This window comes from Sminthopsis crassicaudata, chromosome 4 (assembly GCF_048593235.1).
Source record: "Sminthopsis crassicaudata isolate SCR6 chromosome 4, ASM4859323v1, whole genome shotgun sequence".
NCBI classification, from domain to species: domain Eukaryota; kingdom Metazoa; phylum Chordata; class Mammalia; order Dasyuromorphia; family Dasyuridae; genus Sminthopsis; species Sminthopsis crassicaudata.
The window spans coordinates 313,693,558-313,716,649 of record NC_133620.1 but is presented as its reverse complement, the minus strand read 5'-3'; the positions used below and the strand labels follow the sequence as shown (position 1 = coordinate 313,716,649).

The window sequence follows — 23,092 nt, the reverse complement described above, 5'->3', positions numbered from 1 at the left end:
GAAAAAAAGGTATATAATAATGAAATAAATTATTCTTTGTACATCTGATAGAATTCTCTTTTTTATCTATCTGATCTTGGTCCCTCCCAACTCCTCTGCCCCCATCCTCTCAGGGAATTCTTTTTTTTTTTTTTTTTTTTTTTTTTTTTGAGGTGGGGCTATTTAAATTGTTTTATTTTTTCTTCCTCTGTTATTAATTCTCCTTTTCCATCTTTGAGTATGATAATTTGATTTTCTTTTTTCAAATCATATTAGCTAATGGTTGATCTGCTTTATTGATTTTTAATCAACTAAATGAGCTTTTTGTTTTCATTTTTATCTCTTATTTTCAAGATTGTTTTTGTGCTGTATTTTTGATTTATTTGTTTTTTTTTTATTAAGGATTTAATTATTTCATCTCTGTTAAAATTTAAATACTTTCTTTAAATGTCTTTAATTCAGATACATTGAGAAAACTAGATTTCTAGAAGGAATCTGGAGCCATGTTCAAAAAAATCACTAAACTATATAAATACTCTGACTCAATAATGACTCCTGAATTCACATTCCAAAGACATTTTTGTTGTTCAGTCATTTAGTTGTGTCTGATTCTTCTTGACCCCACTTGGAAGTTTCTTGGCAAAGATACTTGAATGATTTATCATTTCCTTTTCCAGGTTATTTTAGAAATGAGAAAACTGAGGCAAATAGGGTTAAGTGACTTACCCAGGATCACATAGTTAGTAAGAGTCTAAGGGGAGGAGTTGAACTCAAGATGAGTTTTCCTGACTGTAGGCTCAGAATTATATCCATTGTGTCATCTGACTGCCCCCAAAATACTTAGAGCTGCAAATAAATGGAGACTAATAGGGTATTCATCAACTATGGAATGGCTAAACAAATTATGAAATATTAATATAATGGAATATTATTATGCTATAAATGACAAAAGAATGTTTCCAGAAAATCTTGAGGAGACTTCTATGAACTAATGCACACATGGTGAAATAATCAGAACTGAGGGAAAATTTATACAATGATTAAATCACTGTGGAGAATAAGAATTTCAAATTTGAGAACTCTGATTAATGCAATGATTCCAAAAGACTGATGAATCATACTATCCATGAAGTGAAAAAGATGATTAGGCCTAAAAAGCAGAATATGATATATTTTCATAAATGGACAATGTAGGAATTTGTTCTTGACTACATACTTTGTTGTACAGGCTTTGTTTTTTTCTTTTTTTCCAAAGGGGGATGGGGCAGAGCAGGAGGATGGAAGAGGAAGAGGAGAAAGACCATCAAGCATACCCTTTCTGGCTCTGTTTCTGACTTTCCAAAAAAATGCTATTTTGCCTCACCTGCCATTTTACCCTGGAACTTTCCTTACTCTGGAATATCTTTCCTCACTATGCTGCTTTCCCTCATTAGTAAGTTCCTTCTGGAGTATCTATTTGGGAAAAAGTTCTAGGTTGCCCAACTTTCATTCCCCTCTTGATTCTTGTTCCTTTTTTAATGAACTTCAATAGCATGCATCAGTTGTCATCTCATTCTGGAACTTTCCTCAGCACTTAGATGTTCCATACCTAAAATATCTATTTCATCACTGTGGCTTTCTTCCCCTGGGAAAAACTGTTGCCAAGCCAGCCCCACCTTTAAATTGGTGAATTCCTCCTCTTGGGGTTTCCATATGGGAGAAAGGGTTAGGCCAGTAAACCTTCATTCTTCACCTTGTTCTGCTTTTTCTTTATGGACTCTGAAACAATTCCACCATGCAAGTACTTTTCCTCCAAATCTCTCTTCAGCCCTACTCTGTATGTAGTCTTCCCAATGTAAGCTCCCCAAAGGCATGAAATGCCTTTTGCTTGTGCTTTAATTATCATAGTACAGTATGAGCTTCACAAATATTTTTGCCTTAGATATTTATAGTATGAGAAAAGAGAACGGAGACTAGAAAGAAAAAATAGACAAATAGAGAAGTTTTGAAAGTTACATGTTTGACAATTTTCAGATGGAGAAATTAAAACTATTTCCAGTCATATGGAAAAAAAAAATTTAAATCAACTAGTGATCAGAGAACTGCAAATTAAGACAATCCTGAGATACCACTACATACTTCTTAGGTTATCTAAGATGATAGGAAAAGATAATGATAAATGTTGGAGGGGATGTGGGAAAATTGGATTGCTAACATATTGTTGGTGGAATTGTGAATTGATCCAGTCATTTTGGAAAGCAATTTGGAAGTATGCTACAAAACTGAGCATATCCTTTGATCCTGCAGTGTTTCTATTGGGCCTGTATCCCAAAGAGATCATAAAAGAGTGATAAGAACCCAGATGTGCAAAAATGTATATAGTATTCCTTTCTGCAGTAAACTGATAACTGAGTGGATGCCCATCATTTGGAGAACAATATATGAATGTTATGGAATATTACTGTTTTGTTAAGAAATGATCAGCAGGATAATTTTGGAAAGGCCTGGAGAGACTTACTTGAACTGATGTTAAATGAAGTAAATAGAAGCAAGAGAACACAGTACCCAGCAAAACAAGATTATACAATGATCAATTCTGATGGACATGGCTATTTTCTTTCTTTTTTTTTTTTTTATTATATATATATATATATATATATATATATTTTATAATATTATCCCTTGTATTCATTTTTCCAAATTACCCCCCCTCCCTCTATTCCCTCCCCCCGACGACAGGCAATACCATACATTTTACATGTGTTACAATATAATCTAGGTACAATACATGTGTGCGAATATCATTTTCTTATTGCACAATAAACATTAGAATCCGAAGGTATATGCAACCTGGGCAGACAGATATTAGTGCTAACAATTTTCATTCCCCTCCCAGTGTTTCTTCTCTGGGTGTAGCTACCTCTGTCCATCATTGATCAACTGGAAGTGAGTTGGATCTTCTTTATGTTGAAGATTTCCACTTCCATCAGAATACATCCTCATACAGTATTGTTGTTGAAGTGTACAGTGATCTTCTGGTTCTGCTCATTTCACTCAGCATCAGTTGATTTAAGTCTCTCCAGGCCTCTCTATATTCCTCCTGCTGGTCATTTCTTACCGAGCAATAATATTCCATAACCTTCATATACCACAATTTACCCAACCATTCTCCAACTGATGGACATCCATTCATCTTCCAGTTTCTAGCTACAACAAAAAGAGCTGCCACAAACATTTTGGCACATATAGGACATGGCTATTTTCAACAATGAGGTGATTCAAGCCAATTCCAATGATCTTGTGATGGAGAGAGCCATCTGCACCCAAAGAAAGGACTGTGGGAACTGAGTGTGGATTAAAATATAGCATTTTCACTCTTTTTGTTGCTGTTTATTTGCATTTTGTTATCTCATTTTTTTCTCTTCTTTAATCTGATTTTTCTTGTGCAGCATGATAACTGTGGAAATATGTACAGAAGAACTGTACATGTTTAACATATATTGGATTCCTTGCAGTCTAGGGGAGGGATTGGGGGGAAGGAAAGGAAAAAAAAATCTGGAACACGAGGTTTAAGAGTGAATGTTGAAAACTATCTATGCATATGTTTTGAAAATAAAAAGTTTCATAAAGGAAAGTTAAGTATTTAAGTAATAAATATTTAAATAGAAAAAACTATATTGGTAAAAGAAATCAAAAGTTTTATATTCAATCCTTTTCAAAATCTTATTACATAAATAGAAAAGTCCTGTTTTATTTGCTACTTGTTAAGTTCAGAATTTAAAAAAAAAATCAAATAATCTTTACTGAATCAACTGCTGCATTGTAATCAGCATACAATGTTTAACATTTCTACTTTTCTGCATTTGTTTGAGGATTCTAATGCCTTAGCACATGATCAACTTTTGCAAAATTGACATGAACAGCTAAGAAACAATTTCTCTTCTCTCTCCCTCCTTCTCTCTTTCCTTTTTTATTCCCATTCACCAATCATCAGAAAGCTACATTTTTTTCTTAAGTTCTATAAAGACTAATGATTCTTAAACTTTACTTATACCATTTTTGATGTTTTGATGGCAAATTACATTTTCTTTTATTTTTTCCCTTAATCTGCTGATTTTTTCCTAATATTTATTGTCTCCCACAAGATTTCCCTTAATGGAATGGAAGAGGAGAACAATTTGTTTCAATGACCATGAAGGTGGCTATAACAGGTACTGCTTGTCAGACACTGTAGATATCAAATTGACCATCCATTACATTTTGGATCATTACCAGTAATCTCAACTTTTGTTCCACCATTGGACACTGACTCTGGAAGATAGCAAAGCTGATGATTTTGCACTATTCTGCCTCAATTAAACCCAATTCATGCACAAGTTAAGAAATTACATATTATCTATTATTTTATCCCAGCATTGTAATGTCATTGATCTTTTTAAAAATGAAGGAGAAGAGGCAGTTAGAGGGTGCAATGAATAGAGCATTGATTCTCAGGAAGACCTGAATTCAAATCCAGCCTCAGATACTTAACACTTCCTACCTCTGTGATCCTGGACAAGTCACTTAAGCACAACTGCTTTACAAAAAGAAAAGAAAACGAAGGAGGAACAATAACAACAGTATTCCTTGTCATCTTCTTCACTTATTAAGTTCTGCTTTTTTGCTCTTTTCTTTTAAGGAAATGTGCTACTTGGGTAAGTTTTCAACTTTCTGTTCTAAGCTATTTATTTGTCTATTCTTTTCCTCCTAGAACTCTTCATTTTTAATCTCTTGTTTTAGGTTCTTATAGTATGAAATCATTTTTCTCCCTCTGAGATTCTGCTTTTAGTTGTTACGGTTATGCTCTTCTGGATTTATCATTTGGGCATCTGTAAAAACACAGTATTTCTGCATTGTGTGATATTTTCTCTTTTTAAGAACCTCTTGGGATTATGTGCTAGAGTTAAGCCACAGTACTTTAGCATGGAATTATCAGACCATATTTGGTTTTCTCCTTCAGTTTATGATGTGTCTATACTTTCACATTTAAGTACAGAATGCTAAATAGGCTTAATATTGAATCCTTTCCCCCCATTTCAAGCATCCCAGGTAATATCTAATGTCCATAGAGTACATCCAGACAAAACATAGTAGGTTTCAGGAACTTCTGGAGCAATGAAAGGTTTCAGGCCTTTTTATATAGTTAATCTTTATCTGACTTTCTTGGCAGAATCCTTCTCCGACAGCTCATAAACTTGTATGTGTGACCCTGGGCAGATACAGATCCGGTCACTGTTTCTTTTTGGATTTCTTGATATTCAATCTGGTGTCTTTTTTAGATCTTTGCTGAAATATAAGTGGAATAGCTGATCTCCTTTATGACCTTCCAATTCTCTATTTTAGCTGGTGTATATCACTTCTGACTGGGATTATTAAAAAATAATTTCCATAAAGGAGAGCTATCAATTTATTTTTCTCTGAAGAATAAGTAGGTTTTCAGTTAAAAGAAAACCGATTGCAGAGAAAGCAATCTAAATGCTGAGAGCATAAGAAAAGGCATGGAGCTAGGAATGTATATGTAACAGTCAGTGGAAAATATGGCAAGAGAAGAGGAGAGTCTGTACAGACAAGGGGGAAAGAAGCTTGGAGGGATGGTTGGAACCAGATGGTAGTTGTTTAGACATATTTTTCAATTCTGTCTTTGTGACCTATTTTGTGGTTTTCTCAGCAAAGAGACTCAAGTGGTTTGCCACTTCCTTCTCAGGCTCATTTTACAAATAAGGAAACTGAGGCAAATGGGATTAAGTGGTCACACTTGCCCAGGGTGTCTGAGTGTCTGAGGACAGATTAAATTCAGGTCTTCCTGATTCCAGGCCCAACACTTTATCCATTATACTATACATACACTAAGTGGTCCTCTAGACTTGGACAGTTTTTCTTTAAAGAAACAAGAAGGCCTACTTTAAACCTATTTAGAATCAAGATTGGAGATTTTAATGGAATTCTGAAGTCCTATCTAGCTCTAAACTTATTTTATCCAACACACTCAAAGACAAATAGCTCTTGATGTGAGAAAATACAGAAGATATCACATACAAATGGCAACCCTAAGTGAAACAAGGCTGAAAAATGAAGACCAGCTTATCAAAATCAGAGTGGGATACACATTCTTTTGGAGTAGATGCAGTGATGAAGAGTACTATGAAGATGGTGTAGATTTCACAACCAAATCTAATCTAATCAACAAGCCTGTGCCTCTCCAAAGAGGTTAATGACAGAATCATGACAACGCAATTGCTACTTGCAGGAAAATGCTATGTCACTATATCCTTAATACATATGCCACCATCATGAGCCAGGATGAAAATTTAAAAACAATTTTTTATGAAGAACTGGAAACCATCATTATCAATGTGCTGAAGGAGAGCAAGTCTTTGGGGTGACTTTAATGCCAGAGTAGACAAAGATTATTAGATATGACAGGAAGTCTTTGGGAAGGGCAGGGAGTTACAAACTGTAACAGTAATAGGAACTTACTTGTGGATTTCATGGCCTTTTTATCACCAACACTGTCTTTCTCTTTACCTAAATGCCCAAAACTATGAGGATGCATCCTAGTAGCAAACATTGGTATTTAACAGATTTATGTCATTGTGAGAAGAGACCAAAGTGGGGTAATGAAGGTTTTGTGTGGTACAGAATGCTAGACTTATCCTCTCTAAGCTAAATATTCATATTCAACAAAAGTAGTAGGCAAGACAACTACAAGAAAATTTAATGTCAACAGATTAGAGTGCTTCTCTAAAAGAGTTTATTCCTGAGTTGGGAGAAAAGCTAAGCCAATATATGGTTATTAATAATGGAACAGAAAAAAGAATGGGCAGCTTTCAAAGATTTGATGAACATCATCACATTTTACTTATTGGGGAAAGAACACTCACAAACGTCAGGATTGGTCAGATGAAAATGATAGGAAAATTAAGAAGCTATTAACCCCAGGGCTTATCAAGCAGAAGAGTTTGTCTGTTTCCAAGAATCAAAAGTAAAGTGCAAGTGAAGCTCAGAGAAAAGCAGGATTCTTGGCTCAATTACAAGGCAGATGAAAATTCAGTCTTACACTATTAGTAACAATCTTAAGTACTTCTATGATGCCATGAAGGCTATTTTTTGGGAGTCAAAGATCTATGGTTTGTCATACTGATCAGTGACAAGGATATGATACTGGACTGGTAGGATAACGGCATCCATATACGGTATTTTCAACAGATTGTCATCAGACAATGCTGAAGCTACAGACCATATAACTTAGGTTGAAGTCAATCCCTTCCTAGCTGAACTTCCAACTGAAGAAGAGGTTCTGAATGCTATTAAGTTCCTTTCATGTGGTAAAATGCCCGATATTGATTTCATTCTGGCTGAGATTTACAAGACATAGTTGATAATATAAAAGTTGGCTGAAATCTCCTGGGAGGTTATCCCCCAGGAAATTAAAGATGTCTCCATAGTCTATCTCTATAAAAGATAAAGAAAGAGGTTGTCCTATGACAGTTCTGAGGACGGGGAGTGGAGTGGTATCTCTTACTTAGTCATTGCTGGCAAGATTCTAGTTAGAGTTTTCACTAGGTTGATTCTTTACTTAGAAGATGGTCATATAGCCAAGAGCCAATGTAGCTTCAGGAAGGGCTGAAAAAATAGTCAATATGGTGTTTGCTGCTCAACAACTCCAGAAAAAACACTAAGAGCAGAATAGAGGTCTGTATACAATGTTTGTTGATCTGACCACGGCATTTGGTACTGTTAGTTGAGAGGGCTTGTGGAAGATGATGGCAAAATCTGGTTGTCCAGAAAAGTTTATCAGAATTGTAGGCTAGTTCCATGATGGCATGCTTGCATGGAATCTGGACAACGTTCTCACCCTTTCTCAGTGACTAAAGAAAGGAGTGAAGCACAGATGTGTGCTTGAAACCCATGCTTTTTAGCATAATGTTTTCAGTAATGTTATCAGATGCCTTCAACGAGGACAAAAATGGCATCAAGATCGGCTATTGCAGTGAAGTAAAATTATTTAATTTGAAAAGGCTACATATGGGTGGGAGAGGTAGTATATGACTTTGTTTACAGATGACTGTGCACTCAATGCATCTGAGGCTGAGATGCAATAAAGTATGGATCTGCTGCCTGTGCTAACTTTGGCCTGACAACACTAAGAAAACACAGATTGTCCTCTGGCTAGAACCTTATCATTTGTGTGTAGAACCATAAGTTACAGCAAATGGAAAAATTTTCAGTGTTGTGGATAAGTTCATTTACCTTGGCAGTGTACTTTACAGAGCTGTACATGACGAGGAGGTTAATTGCATGCATTGCCAGTGCTGAGTTAGTGTTTGGGAGGCTCCAAAGAAAAGAAGTATATTAGGCTGTTGACCAAACTGAAAATTTATAGTCATTGTTGAATGACTATGAAACCTGGATGGTATCCAAGCGCCATGTCAGAAAACTGAATCACTGATCTGAATGTCTTAGGAAGATTCTGAAGATCATGTGGCAAGAGAGGTTCCAGAGACTGAAGCTGCACTGCTAAATATTTCAATTCTATTGTTGAGAATGCAACTATAATGGTTTTGTTATGTTCAAAAGCCAAACACACATTTGCCTAAAAGATAAATACTGAGAATTTCCACAAGGCAAATGTTCATAGATTAGTCAGAAGAAGTGATACAAGGACATTCTCAAGTTCTCTCTAAAGAACTCTGGTATTGATTGGGAGGCACAGAAGACACTGATACAAGATTGTTCAGCAGAGTGTGGTTGCATCAAAGAAGATGATGTGCTTTATAAGCAAAGAAGAATTTCAGTAGCTCAAAAGAAACAGGAGATGCACAAATTTAGAAATATCTCCAACACAAATGTCCAGATGGCATTTTGTGCCTATCCTATGACAGAGCCTTCTGAGCTCAGTTTATATTGGTCTGATCATCTACTATCAGACACACTGTACATTGACCCTGAGATAATGATGCATCTTGTCCTCTTTATAAGTAATGTTTTAAAGGGCATATGGGGTATTGAGTAAAGGGAATTACATAAATGTTGTAAACATAAGAAGATAGGCTGAGAGAACATTAGAATTCTATAAATAAAGAGATCATAGATGTTAATTAGGCCAAATCATACCTGAAAGCATAAATCACATTTATATCATTTTTAAGTGTTTGTGTGACTCTACTTCAATATTTCCAGTAAAGGGAAGTTCATTTTCTCACAAGATAACTATGTTTTGGACAGTTAAAATTAAGATTTTTCTTTATAATGATCCAAATTCACAAATATATTCTTTCCATGAAATGGTCCGAGCCTCTGGAGCCACATGAGTAAGTTTTGTTTTATCTTTCAAAGGACATTTCTTCATACATCTGAAAACAGTTATGAAATCTACTTTTATTATTCAGGGTAAACATCTCTTGTCTTTCAACTCATTCTTCACATGACTTGATTTCAGGAATACAAAAAAAAAAAATAAATAAATAAAATAAAATACACACACACACACACACATACACACCTTTACCCGATATACTGAAGCACTGTGATAGTAGAAAGAGCTTTAAAAATATCACTTTTGCCATTACTATGTAATCTTGGACAAGACAATGTCCCTTGATCTCAACTTCCTTATACAAAAAATGAAAGTGTTGATAGTCTATTTATTATTCTATGCTCCAACTTGCTATTCCAGAAAATGACCACAATAGTCCAGGATTCTGTCTGATCAGTATAGCACAGTGGAATTGACAGCTCCCTCATTTTGGACACAGTTAAAAGAAAAACAATGAAAATATATAGAAATAAAAATCCATGGTATCTGACTAAGTCAATTTATCATCTTATTTCAAACTAAAGGAACTATGAACTTCAACCAAACATTAAAATTAAAATGAAAATGAGATCTGAGCTGAATCTTGAAAGAATCAAGGAAAGCTGAAGGAAAGTATATCAGGCATAGGGGACAGCTATTAAAAAAAATCCTAATGTTGGGAGATGGAGCCTTGTTTCGGAGAAAGAGCAAAAAGGAAAGTGTTCCTGATGGTATATTATGTGGAGGGCAAGTCAGTTATAGGACTGAAAAGGTAAGAAGCTTGTGAAAAGTTTTAAAAGACCACCAGAGGAATTTATATTGGATCCTAAAGGATATAAGGAGCCACTGAAATTCATGGAGGAGATGGGAATAATACACTCAGACCTCTACTTTGGCCAAACACTTTGGTAAATGAATAGATAATAGTTTTGGAGTAGAGAGATATTTGAGGCAGAGAGACCAATTAGAAAGCTTCTATAACAGTTTGTGCAAAGGGTGATGAGAACCTGAAACAAGGTGGTCATTAGTAGTTATATGAATAGAAAGAAGAGGATTTATTCAAAAGACATTATGATGGTAGAAATGACAAAATGTGGCAACAGATTTGAAATGTGGCATGAGAAAGAAGAGCCAAGGATGACATCAAAATTTTAAGCTTGGGACACTGGAAGGATGGTGGTGCTTTCCACGGGGGATATATCTATATCTATCTATATCTATATTTATATCTATATTTATATCTATATCTATATCTATATTTATATCTATATCTATATATAGTTGGGGGAGGGGAGTAGAATGAATTTTCTTTTGGCCATGTAAGAGATTTCTAGGGGACATCTAGTATGGGATATCCAGAAGGCAGTTGATGATATGAAACTGAAAACCAAGAGATAAGTACAGGGCTGAATGTATTGATTTGAGAATCAACTGCATAGAGGTGCTAACAAAACTTAAGGGAGCTGATGAAAACATCAACAGAGCTAGGGTAGAGGGAAAAGAGAGAGGGGGGAAGTTCAAGACCATCCCTTTGAGAATAAACACATTTAAAATAGGGTGATTGCAGATTATTTTTAGCTTCCGAATACAATTCTTCCTTTGCAACAACAACAACAAAATTTGGTTCTGCACATATATATTGTATCTAGGATATACTATAAAATATTTAATATGTATGGGAATGCCTGCCATCTAGGGGAGGGGGTGGAGGGAAGGAGGGGAAAAATTTGGAACAGAAGGGAGTACAACGGATAATGTTGTAAAAAAAAATTACCTATGAATATGTACTGTCAAAGAAAATGTTATAATTATAAAAATTAATAAAAAAAATTAAAAAAAAAGAATAAAAAAAATAAAATAGGGTGATTGAATGAAGATGCCACAAAGGAGAATAAGAATGAGGGGTCAGACAAGTAGATAAGAGAAACAGGAAAGGGCAGCACCACAAAAACCTAAAAAAGAGAAAATATCTAGAAGATGACTGATAACGTCTAAGGTGCTAAAGTAAAATAAAAAAGGATGAAAACTGAGAAAAAGACCATTAGTTTTGACAATAAAGAGATCACCTGGTGATCATGGAGAGAAAAGTTTCAGTTAAATGATTACATTGCAAGTGAAATGGCAGAGTGTAGAAGAGAAAATGAGAGGGGGAGTTAGGAATAGAAGTCAAAGGTAATAAATGTGGATAACTTTCTCAAAAAATTTAGCTGAGAAGAAGTAGAAACATATAGGATAACAAAGAGTCAATGGAAAAAGGAGAGATTAAAGATTATGGAGAGCATGAAGATAATAGAGGGGGCACTTTACTGAAGAAGATGTAGTAACATGTAATTAAGGGTACATATAGAGGGAGTTGCTTTAGCATCTATTCATAGGAAAAAGACAAAGGAGGAGAGGATGAGAGGAAATGTATAAAAAATGTGACATGAGAAGGAGAGAAAAAACTCTTAGAGAATGGCTTTAGTTTCTTGAGTGAAGTATGAGGCAAATCTGTCAGCTGATGTGGAGGGGTGGTAAAAAAAAAGGAGAGGAGGTGTCATGGGAAATTAAGATATAAAAAGGCTTGGAAAAGCTGTAAGGTGAAATGATTAAAAAAAAAGATAAAAAGATGACCTCTTTATAGGGAGAGCCCAGTTTAAAATATAACAAAATTTATAATGGATCCAGTCAGCACATTTTGCTGAATTCTAGAACTATGTAAATAAGAGTAAAGACAAGAGATGCTGAAAGTGATCAAAGATTGGGGTTAAATTTGGATCAAATCAAGGATTGATATGAGAGAAGGGAAAGTAATTCAAATGTAGAGGATGTATTGTAGAGCTTCATCAAGGGGTGAAACAAACAAGGAAGATAAACAGGGAAAAGAGGAAAGTCAGTGTATGGGGGATGGTCTAATAAAGAACTGATCTGATAAAATCCTAGGGAATGAAAGAGATCAGAGGGTTATCAAGATAGAAAAGGGGAAGGGGAAGAGGGGAAGGAATATTCCAGAATAAAAGGAAAAGATATAGGGAATCATTTTGTTGAAGTATTGGGATAGAATATGGAAACTTGATGGGATAGATGAAGGTACAAAAGTTATAATATGACTAATTTTTAAAAAGCATTAACACTGTTAAGGAAGGAAATGGCAAACCATTCCAATGTTTTTGCTAAGAAAACCTTGTGGATAACATTGGCATGCTGAGATCCACAGGGTCATGAAGAGCCTTGACACAACAGAACTACAACTACAACAAAAGACAAATTTATGGGGCAAAAGGAAAAAAAAGGGACCAACAAAGGGCTAAAAGATCTAAGACATGAGATTTGAGGGAAGCTTAAATGGACCAGGAGAACTTATAGAATCAGGAGAAAGTAGTAAGAAGAATTGATTTTATGCACTACCAACAAATCTTCTGATTAGCTATATTGAATCAATGTCATCTGTGTGAAAGAAGAATAGAAATAAACATTTTTACAAATGGAAAAGAGGAAAGAAAAGGCAACAAGTGCTACACTCCTACCATATCATGAATGAACAATGAAAGAATGCTGATTCCTTTAGTCTCTCAGCAAAAGGGAATCTTCAGAAAATGGGGGGTAGCAGTAACAATAAAGGTCGAGTAGGAGGAGTCTGGAAGAGTGAATGTGTCTGATGCTAAAGTGGAGGGGAAAGATACCACTTCTTGCATAAAAATGCTCTTTAGTGATATGTGGCTAAAGTGTGAGGTAAGAACTTCATAGTAGGTAGTCTGGTGGCAGTTTGTGTAGAAGGAAACTACCTTCTTTAATTGCTGAGCCTCCATTTGCAGCATTACACCAGAAGGGATGTGTTATTTTCTAGGGACAGTTGGACTATATAGTAGTGGGCAAGACACACATCATGAGCAGGGTTGGGATGGAGATTACGCAAATTTAGGGCAGTGTGGTGGAGCCAGGCTTCATCATTCAAGATACTGAGTATCATTCCATGTAGAACTGCAAACAGATACTGCTTTCCTTCAAAAATTTTTCTTAAAAGTGAGCCAAGCAAGAAAAAAAATTCCAAAAATATTTCATGTCCTAAACAAAAGATGTCAATATGTCCAAAACCACTCACCTTCCCATCTCTCCAAACTCACTCCTTTTCCAAATTTCCCATAAGGATAAACACCATTGTTCCAATCACCTAGTTTTGTCATTCCATGTCATTTTTGACTCTTTATTTACTTTCATTCTTCATAGCCAATTGGTTGCCAAATCTTTCTCTACATTTCTCAATTCCACCCTCTATTCTTCACAACTGCCCAGTTCAGACTCTCCTTTCAGTTGTAACACTCCAACAGTCTCCTTACCTCTCCTCTCTGATTCATCTTCTGTTTAGCAGCCAAAGTCATTGTCCTATGACAATAAAATCCCATGGCTCTCTATTATATTGAAAATAAATTATAAGCTCCTCTGCCACATGAAGCCCTTCACATCCTGAACTTAACTTACCTTTCTCCAAAAGGTAGTCTTTCTAGTCTTCTTATATATTATTCTCCATATATTCTACAATCAAACTGACTTTTTTTTTTTTTTTTTTTAATGTTTCTCATATCATCCTCTACCTCTGTCTTTGTTTTGGTTGTTTCCTATACTGAAAATGCACTTTTTCTTCATCTCTGCCACTCAGTTCAGCCAGGCTTTTTCAAGACTCAGCTTAAAGGTTACTTTCTATTTGAAGCTTTTCCAGATCCCCAAAGTTGCCAGTGCTTTCTTCTCCCTTATTTTGGATATGCTATTATAGATACATGTCTTCTCCCTTTCTACACTGCAAACTCCTTGAGGATGGGGATTATTTCAATTTTGTCTTTGCATCTATAGTGCCTGTCATAGTATATGTCACATTGTAGATATTTAATAAATGTTTGTTAACCAGATGGGCCAAATCTACAAAGGCAACAACATGAAAACTGAATAGAAGAGTTCAAATCTGGTATTAAGGAATCTTTAATCCCATAAGGGACAGAGAGAGGATAAATAAGGAACAAACATGTGTGTGTGTGTGTGTGTGTGTGTGTGTGTGTGTATCATGAATTAGAAAGTAAAACTTAGAATTAAAAAGAAGATTAAAAAATAAGCAGGACAAAGCAAAGAAAACTTTTTTTAGGAAAAGAGTATAGCAAAAGAAAATTACTAAAAATTAGTGGTTGGAGGAAAGAAAAAATTTCAAAATACTTAAATAAGTAGAAGAAAAATAGGGATAAAAGATTCTTAGAGTAAGACAGTAACTTAAGTAAAAAAAGGAATAGAAAAATAAGTGCAAAAGAAAAAAATGGAAGAAAAATTGGGATCTGGTGATACTATGAAAGAAAGAAATGCTAAGCTTCTGGATGCCCCCAAAGCCACAAAAGGACTGTGAGACAGGCAAGGGGATGCTAACTTAGGCCTTGTGCTAGGCTTCTGGACACAAGGGGTATCCAGACAGGCCCACATACCTCTGCCAGATTTGTCCTAAACCGAGTCTTAGAACACAGCAGATTTTCTAAGCTGGGAACACATTTCTGCTTATGCCTGCTGTGAGGCACACTTCTCTATAAAAACACAGTAACAAGACAAATCCTGTGGTTGAATGCTGTGCTAAAATCTAGAGGGCTGAATCTTCTCATCACCTGTTTTCATCATCAGAACCCAGTGAAATTCTTTCTGGACTTATTCTTCAATTGTTAACATATCATCCTCTTATTTGTATTCTATCCCAGAGACACTGAATCTCACTGCCAGAGAACAAATACCTCTTTCTTCAACCCTAGCTGTTTCCTACTATCATTGCAAAACACCTCAACTCTATGTCAGTGATGTTATACTCTATGTCTTCCTGCCCTTTCCACTGTATCTTCTCAGATTCCTGTCCAATAATCAACAAACTTCTTTTCATTCTATACCATTTCTTTTCTTGTACTATCTTCTGGCACTCACTGAGATCTAACTCTCCTGAGATGATATATTTTGATCCACACTTCTCTATTATTGTCTGGATTCATATCCCTTCAACAATTCACTAGTCACTTTTGGGAACTGAAATATTCTTCTCCCCTCTGGCTTTTCCCTGAAATATATTAACTTCCCTGTTATTCAATCTACTTAATTTCCATCACCTACTTCTCCCACTTCAATTACACACAGGATACCAGTGATCTTGTTATTATCCATAATTACACTTTAAGAATTCCAATATTCCTTAATTTAATCATATCTTCTCTTTTCATCTCTTCCTATTCCTGAGTATTCCTTACCTTATTCTTCATCTATGTCCTGACCTCTAATTCTTCCATGCCTTAGTGCTTTACCATTGTCTATACTCTTCTTCCCTTTCCAATCTCCAGATCTTACTGAATTAATTCAACTCTACACTATTACCAGTTCTCTTCCTTCTTCACTTTAGTATGTAGTGAAAAGGTGGCCTTTTGGCTTGCCAACAGCAACCCATCTATCTACATGTGCTTCTCCTTTCTTATCTCTTCACCAAGGCCCTATTCTTTGAGCATCCTTATCCTATCAGAAGTTGGGACTTCACTCTGGAGCCTCTTAGCTCTGACTACTGAGCTTTTGCTTTACTTTGTTGGAGTCTGGGCTTCTAGACAATTTCACAGAACTCTCCTAAACATGATCCTACTCTTCAATTATCTCCACTTCATTCAAAACTTGAACATCCTTTGAACCTTATGGGTTCCCTAGTTTGAAGGATAAATTTTCCTCTTATCTTGATGATGGCTGATGTTCAGATCTCCACATATCACTTACCAATTGTCTTCTTATTTTCCTTGTATGGATATTCTCTTTACTCGTCACTCTTTTTGACCATGCTAACTTTGCATTACTCCTTTAGAAAATGGGCTCCTTGAGAATAAGGACTACCTTGCTATCTAATATTTTTATTCCCAGTGCTTTGCACAATGCATGGCACATCGTAATGGATTAGAAAATGTTTCATCTAGGTACTCTAGGTTCTCCTACCTGAGTTACTGTTCTCTCTCAATCTCCTTTGCTAGATCTTAATACATATCAAGATCATTAAATCTAGGTTAAGACTATGTCTGATATGTAGCACAAAAGTAGATACTTAATAAACTCTTATTGACTAAATGATTTTGTTTGAGATTCCTTATACTCTCTACTGAGCTCCAATCTCACATCACCAATATCTATTAGATAGTTCAAACTGGATGCCCCAGAGATATTAGAAACTCAGTATATACAAACCAAAATTCATCATTTCCCCTCCTAGAAACTAACTTTATCCCCTTTCTGAATTTCTCTACTACTGCTGATGGTACCACTATCTTTCCTAATGCCAAGATTCAAAACACCTCAGTGTTATCTCAATCCTACCAGTCAGTTGTCAAATCTTAGCATTCTTTTTTCTTTAACATTACTAGGTCCTCATTAACTCCTGAGATCAAATCTTTTAGCAGCCTTAGATTTGGACTCCTCACTCTGTCTCAACTTACACCAATCTATTCTCCAAAGCGGTTTTTCTATAGCAAAAAAATGTTCATATCACCCACCTCATTAGATTTCTAATGGTTCTTATTTATAGGATCACATATACTTTCCTTGGCATTTAAAGCTTTTCACATTCTGGCTCTTTCCTAGTCTTTTTTTCACATGATCTCCCCTTCATGCAATATATAGTCTAGCTACACTGACCCACTTGATATTCCATCTCTATGTCTTTTCACTGACTATACCCACACTTGTTTAAATTTTTTTCCAGCCTCTTCAGGCAGAGAATTTTTTTCTTTTTCTTTGACTCTCTATCACAGTGCCTAGTATATACTGCCATTGCTGAATAAATGCCAGCTCAACTGACTGGTAATTAGAAGATATACCAGGGGTGGGGAGAGGAGAAAAGCAAAAGGGAGCAGGATTTAGGTATAAAGATTAGTGTCTTTATGAGTACTCACATGAGTACACATTTTAGGCCTACGCAAAGGGAACAAATAACAAAAAAAAAATCATGATAATTACTCTAGATTGAGCAAAGAATATACATAGGTAAATTTGATGAAAATAAACTTGAATTAGAAGACTATAGGGAAAAAAATTAATAACTGTGTATCTTCTGATTAATTAATCAAATAATTAATGTAACCAAATGTAACCAAAGAAATGCTACCGCATGTATTCAGATTCTCATTTTCTTTCCTCTTGACATCTATAATAGCATCCTAACTGATCTCGCCACACCATTCTCTATTTCCAAAATCAACCTTAGCACGATTATCTGAGTAATTCAAAGTACTAATAACATAAATTACTTTTCCTAAGAATCTTCGCTGGGATCTTCGCTGTTTACTAAATAAAAATGTAAATTATTTAGCCTAGCATTCAAGGACTCACACAATTAGCTTGAATATACCTTTCCATGCTTATCAAATATTATTCCTACTGACATACTATGTTTTAGCAAAACTGGACAAATGTTCCATTCTTGGTATTTGCTTTTGGGGGAGAGGAGAAGGTCTTTTCCTTCCATCTACTTTCCTGCCTTCAAGACATCACTCAAGTGTTACTTCTAAAAAAGTTTCCTTGTTGTCTCATTAACTCACAACAATTTTTCCCTTCTTGAATCTTTTATGCCACTCTATTTGAACTTATAACTTGTATCAGTTATTACAATATACATACTTGTTCTATCATATTCCAAGCTTTTCAAGGGCAAGAAGGATTACATCATTTCACATATTCCCAGAGTCTAGCACAGTGCACAGCATATAATAGGTACTTAATAAATGCTGAATTCAATGTGAATAAATTTATTGCTTTTCTATAAACCCAATAATTAACAAAATAGTTTACAAGTTCTCAAAAGAAAGTACAAAATTTTACCATAGTATTATTAACTGCTATTCAATAAAAGTAAAATGGAAAAAAACCCAGATTCTTTACTATAGAAATTATTTAAAGTTTAACTTCATTAGGAACTAGTATTTTTTTCTTCATTACTAAGCATTAAAACATCAAAATATGTTTTCAAGTCTAATGGAAATTAATTTTTAAAATAAAATTTAAGTCTTTTACATAGCTAAATTATGTTTACTTTAAGATTTTTTCCCCACTTGAAATACAAATTTAAAGAAATCTTATATAAGACATGACAAAATAGAATTTCATTCCATATTTTTGTGTGACCATTAAGCTATCAACATACTTAAAAATCAGGGTCTATTAAATTTAATTGTTGCTCACATATTGTGGACACTGTAAAAACGAAGTTGTTAATTTCTTTATTCAGATCCTTGTTTACTTTTGTAAACTAAGTTTGTAGGCATCAGAGTATTTCTACTCCTTAATTCAACTTACAGTACATGAATTACAATGAGATTATGGTTTATAGTTGATTAACTATTTTAGTGGAGCATGGAGGCATAAAATAAAAAAGTGTGAAAAGTAAATTATTTAGCCATAGCTAAAATTGAAGGTAAGTGAAAACTTGAAGATTAGCTGAAATTTTCATTCAAGTAAACAGAAAAACAATGTTTATATACAATTTTCTGAGATTTATATAATGCAAAGTACATTTGTTATTCAGCAAAAAGTATATAGATTCTTCTGAGATTAACAGAATATCTTATTATGTAAAAAACTTACCTGACTGGAGTTTACTTGGATGATGCTGTCCACCTGCTCCTGTTAGAGGAGGAGGACTTGCTCCTGGTTGTCCAGTACCTTGTGTTGGGCTTACACTGGTAAGAGTCCCAGGAGGTAATGGCTGACCTCTTTTTAACAGCTGCTTCTGTTCTTGCTGGCGGAAACGTGGAGGCACCTCACGAGGCAGGTAACGGGATGCAGCTGGCTGCTGGCCACTGGCAGATGTACGTTTGCCATTGCTGCTATTGGTGATAGTGCTGGTGGAAGTACTGGTACTGATACCAGCAGGTTGGGGCTGGCTTGAACTGGTCTTAGTAGATTCTGGCACTACAAGGAATGAAACAAAAAAGCCCCAAATTTAAATAAGGTCTTATGAAAAAAAAAAATAGAAACAATATTAACATGTATTGAAATTGCTACCAGTCTTACTACTAGTCTCTTCAGTAAAATGAGAGGTTAGACTAGTTGATCCCTTAACTGTCTTTCAGCTTTAAAGAATTCTAATGCAATGATCATGAAAAATAAAATAAGCAAAAGTTTAATTAGAAGTTTAGATTGGTCAGAAAACCAATTGAGCCAAATCATTTTGAGACCATTTAAAGACAAAAATGAAAGAGCAACAAATGGATGAAAAATGGAAAAGATATATACAGTTTAAAACAAACTCTTTTCTGTATTAAAGATAGAAGAGCCACCATATTTAGAATATAGCAATACTGTTTATGATATGTTGAATGAGGAAGAAGAAAAGGCACTACAGAAAACAAGGACAGGAAAAGAACATCACTTATGTATTTCCCCCACAATTCTTTCTTCATTCACATCATATGAAGAAGTAACTCCTCTTCATACTTCCTAGCATAAAAACCAAATACAAGAGGGACTTCCTATGAAAAATAAAACTTTTTTATGCTAATTCCATCAACTCCTAGAACACTGCAGGTCTCACAAACATCCTTACAATTATTCAAAAGTGTCCATCCTAAAGAAAAATTAAGGAGTTGAAGAATAGTATTTAGATACACAAACTATAGATCTAATACATCAGTATATGCAGGCAGACAATAAGCTGGGCTCAGAAGAGAAGAAAATGAACTAAACTATATTTGGGAAATTGTGCAATACCTTGAACAACTTCAAAATTATTTCTGGTTTATTAAGAGTATGCTATATGCAAGGAACTGAGCTAAGAACATTCTAAACTAGAAGTTTATCATTTCAGGGGGGAAGCAATGGTGTCTGGAAGGAAATAAACACTTTATTCAAGGATTCACACAGAATAAAAGTTCTTAATCTGGAATCTGTATACTTAAAAATACATTTGAGAATTGCATTTCAATACAATCAATTTTCTTTGCAATCTTATGTATTTTATTTTATACATTTAAAAAACATTATTCAGTAAGACCCATTATTCCAATTGATAAATGGTCAAAATGATATGAAGTCAGTTTTCAAAGAAGAAATTAAAGCTGTCAATATCCATTAAAAAAAATGCTCTAAGTCACTAGAAAAATGCAAACCTCTCAATTCTACCCACCTCACAACTATCATATTGGCAAAGATTACAAAAAGGGGAAATTATAAATGCTAGAGGGGCTATGGAAAAATAAGTACTTTATTGCTCTGTTGGTGGAACTGTTATGTCCCCAAAGCTATTAAATTGTGTAATCTTTTGACCAAGTGATACCCCTAGTGGGTCTTTAGCCCAAGGGATAAAAGTAAGTAACTTTGAAAGACTCAAAAACTTTTCAATAACACAATGAATAAGCCACAACTCATGATAAAACCTGCTATCCACTTCTAAAGTTGACAGAATCAATGTGTAATGAATCCTTTTACAATTTCCTTTTCTTTTTCTTCTTTCTTTTGCACATGGCTAATGCAGGAATGTGTTTTTCTTAATTATACATATTTGTAACAATTTTTCCTCCACCTTCTCAATGGACAATAGAAAGGAGAGAAATCAGAACTGAAGGCAAAACTAAATTAAAAAAGAATATATCCTGAGAAGGGGTCCAAAGTATTCACCATTCTGCCAAAAAAGAGACACAAAAAAAAGGTTAAGAAACCCTGATGAATAAGGTAGTCCCTGAGTTTTGTGGGAAACTAGTCTAAGTCTAAGAAGCAGAGATGAGGAGGGTATGCACTCTTGGCTTGGGGGACAATCAGTACAAAGTGTGGAGACAAAGATCAATTTCAGTATGTGAAGAAGAGTGTAAGAAAGTCATTTTGACTTAACAATTAAGTGCATATAGGGGAATAATGTATAATAAGGTTGGAAAGGTAGGCTGGGGCTAGATCTTCATACATGAAACAAAAGAATTTATATTTGATCCTCAACATAGTAAGGGCCCTCTGAAGTTTACTGAAAAGGTGAATGACAATGGTGGCCTGTGCTTTAAAAAAAATCACTCAAAAAAGAAAATTTTATTATTATTTTGTTAAATTTAATATACACTCTAAAAAAGAAAGTTTTAAGAAACAAAAAATTTATCATTTCAGATGTAGGGTGTTTTTTTTTTAATTCCTGGAATACTGCAATGTTTATTTTTTAAAAAATAAGTTCATAATTTAAAAAAAGAAAAATTTTAAAAAGAAAATTCACTGGAAGCTATATGAAAAATAAAAGAGACCTAAGACAGGAAGACAACTAAGAAGATGAAATAGCATAGATGAGAGATGATAAGGACCTGAACCAGAGTGGTGGCCGTATGAGTAAAGAGAAAAAAATGATAGAAAGATGTTCTGGAAAAAGAAATTGAAAAGATTTTTCGACCTGATTGATTATCTAAGATAACTTTAAAGATGATGTTGAGGTAGTAAACTTGAGTGATTAGAAGGATAGTAGCAAGTAGCCTTAATAGTACTAAGGAAGTTTGGAAGAATAGAAGAATTTAGGGGAAATGTTCACAGCACTTAGGTCTACAGGCAACCATTCTTCTAGGCTGAACAACAACAAGGCCAAAGTTTGCTGGTTCCAGGAAAAAAAAAAAAAATCGATGCTCTTGAATGTACTATACAGTTTTTCCCAAATACAATCCAACTTCATTTCTCTTTCATATTCAATTCTCAGTCCAGCTCTGACCTACTATATACTATATACTTAACAGAATGGATTTCCCCTCCATCTGTTTCTGTTCATAATAATATAAGTCTTTAGTTAAGAGTCTCTAAACAGTAGGTTTAACAGTCTCTAAATAGTGGTTCAGCTTCCCAGCCACACAGAACTAAGTTCAAATAATGCAAAATGTTTTCTCACAAGTTAGAAGTTGAACTAAACCCATAACTGAATAGAAAGAGAAATAAACTAGATCCAGAATTAAGTCACAATATGGGCAAAGTGTGGTTCATTCAATTCCCATTACCACTTGCTGTTCTAATTTCTTCACTTTTTTAGATGCTATGAGACTCTTAACTAAGAACCTAGATTATGATGACCAGAGACCCACTCAGACCTGAAGATTGATACAAGGAGTTTTTCTATAATTATATACCTAAAACAACCCATATGTCTTAGTGAAAACTGGCCTTATATTGATCAATTAGTTATTGTTTCTATGTTTCTTTTATTGAATACAGACAAGGGAAACATCCTTTTTTTTTTTTTTTTTCTGATTTCAGGGAACTGTACCTTATTGATTTTCTCCTTCCAACTTGTAAAATCCCTAATCTTTTCTCTAATTAGGTCATCCAATTTTGTATTCTAGTTATAACTATTTTCTTTTAATTGGTATGATTTGATCCATTTTTTCAATGCATAAGAATCTGTCTCTCCCTGTATTCAGAGTCTAGTACCAAAATTGAAGAAGGCTATAATAGGTCCTGATCTATTATTGAATATAAGGAAATCATTTACATAAATGCTAGAGGCAAACACTAATAAATGACAATTTATGCAGGCATTCTTATTTGGATAATATTTCACTGCATTGCTGAATTAATTTTATGCCTTATAATTGTCCTTTCTACCAAAACTACAATTTGTAGGAAACTTCATCTCTATGTTATTTTAGAATGGAAACACCCCCCCCCAAAAAAAAAAGCTATTGTCAAGATTTATGTCTGTCACATCTAAGTCAAAACAGGGCATACTATTTTTCTTTGACCATACATTCAAATCACACTATTGAGTAGCCTTATGAATTCATTGCAAGAAGCAAACTTTTCATAATTTAATTTTTCACCAAATGATTAATTCTG

The 23,092-nt window shown here is 34.5% G+C and overlaps 1 protein-coding gene across 8 annotated transcripts in view; it reads right to left on the bottom strand.

Moving 5' to 3' along the window:
• Window positions 1–23,092, bottom strand: part of TNRC6C (trinucleotide repeat containing adaptor 6C) — a 218,968-nt gene that overhangs the window by 110,049 nt on the left and 85,827 nt on the right. For all 8 annotated transcript variants that reach the window (XM_074260237.1, XM_074260240.1, XM_074260236.1 and 5 more), the window contains one exon: window positions 18,890–19,216. In XM_074260237.1, coding sequence (XP_074116338.1) covers window positions 18,890–19,216 — 327 coding nt within the window. The remainder of the gene's footprint in view (window positions 1–18,889; window positions 19,217–23,092) is intronic.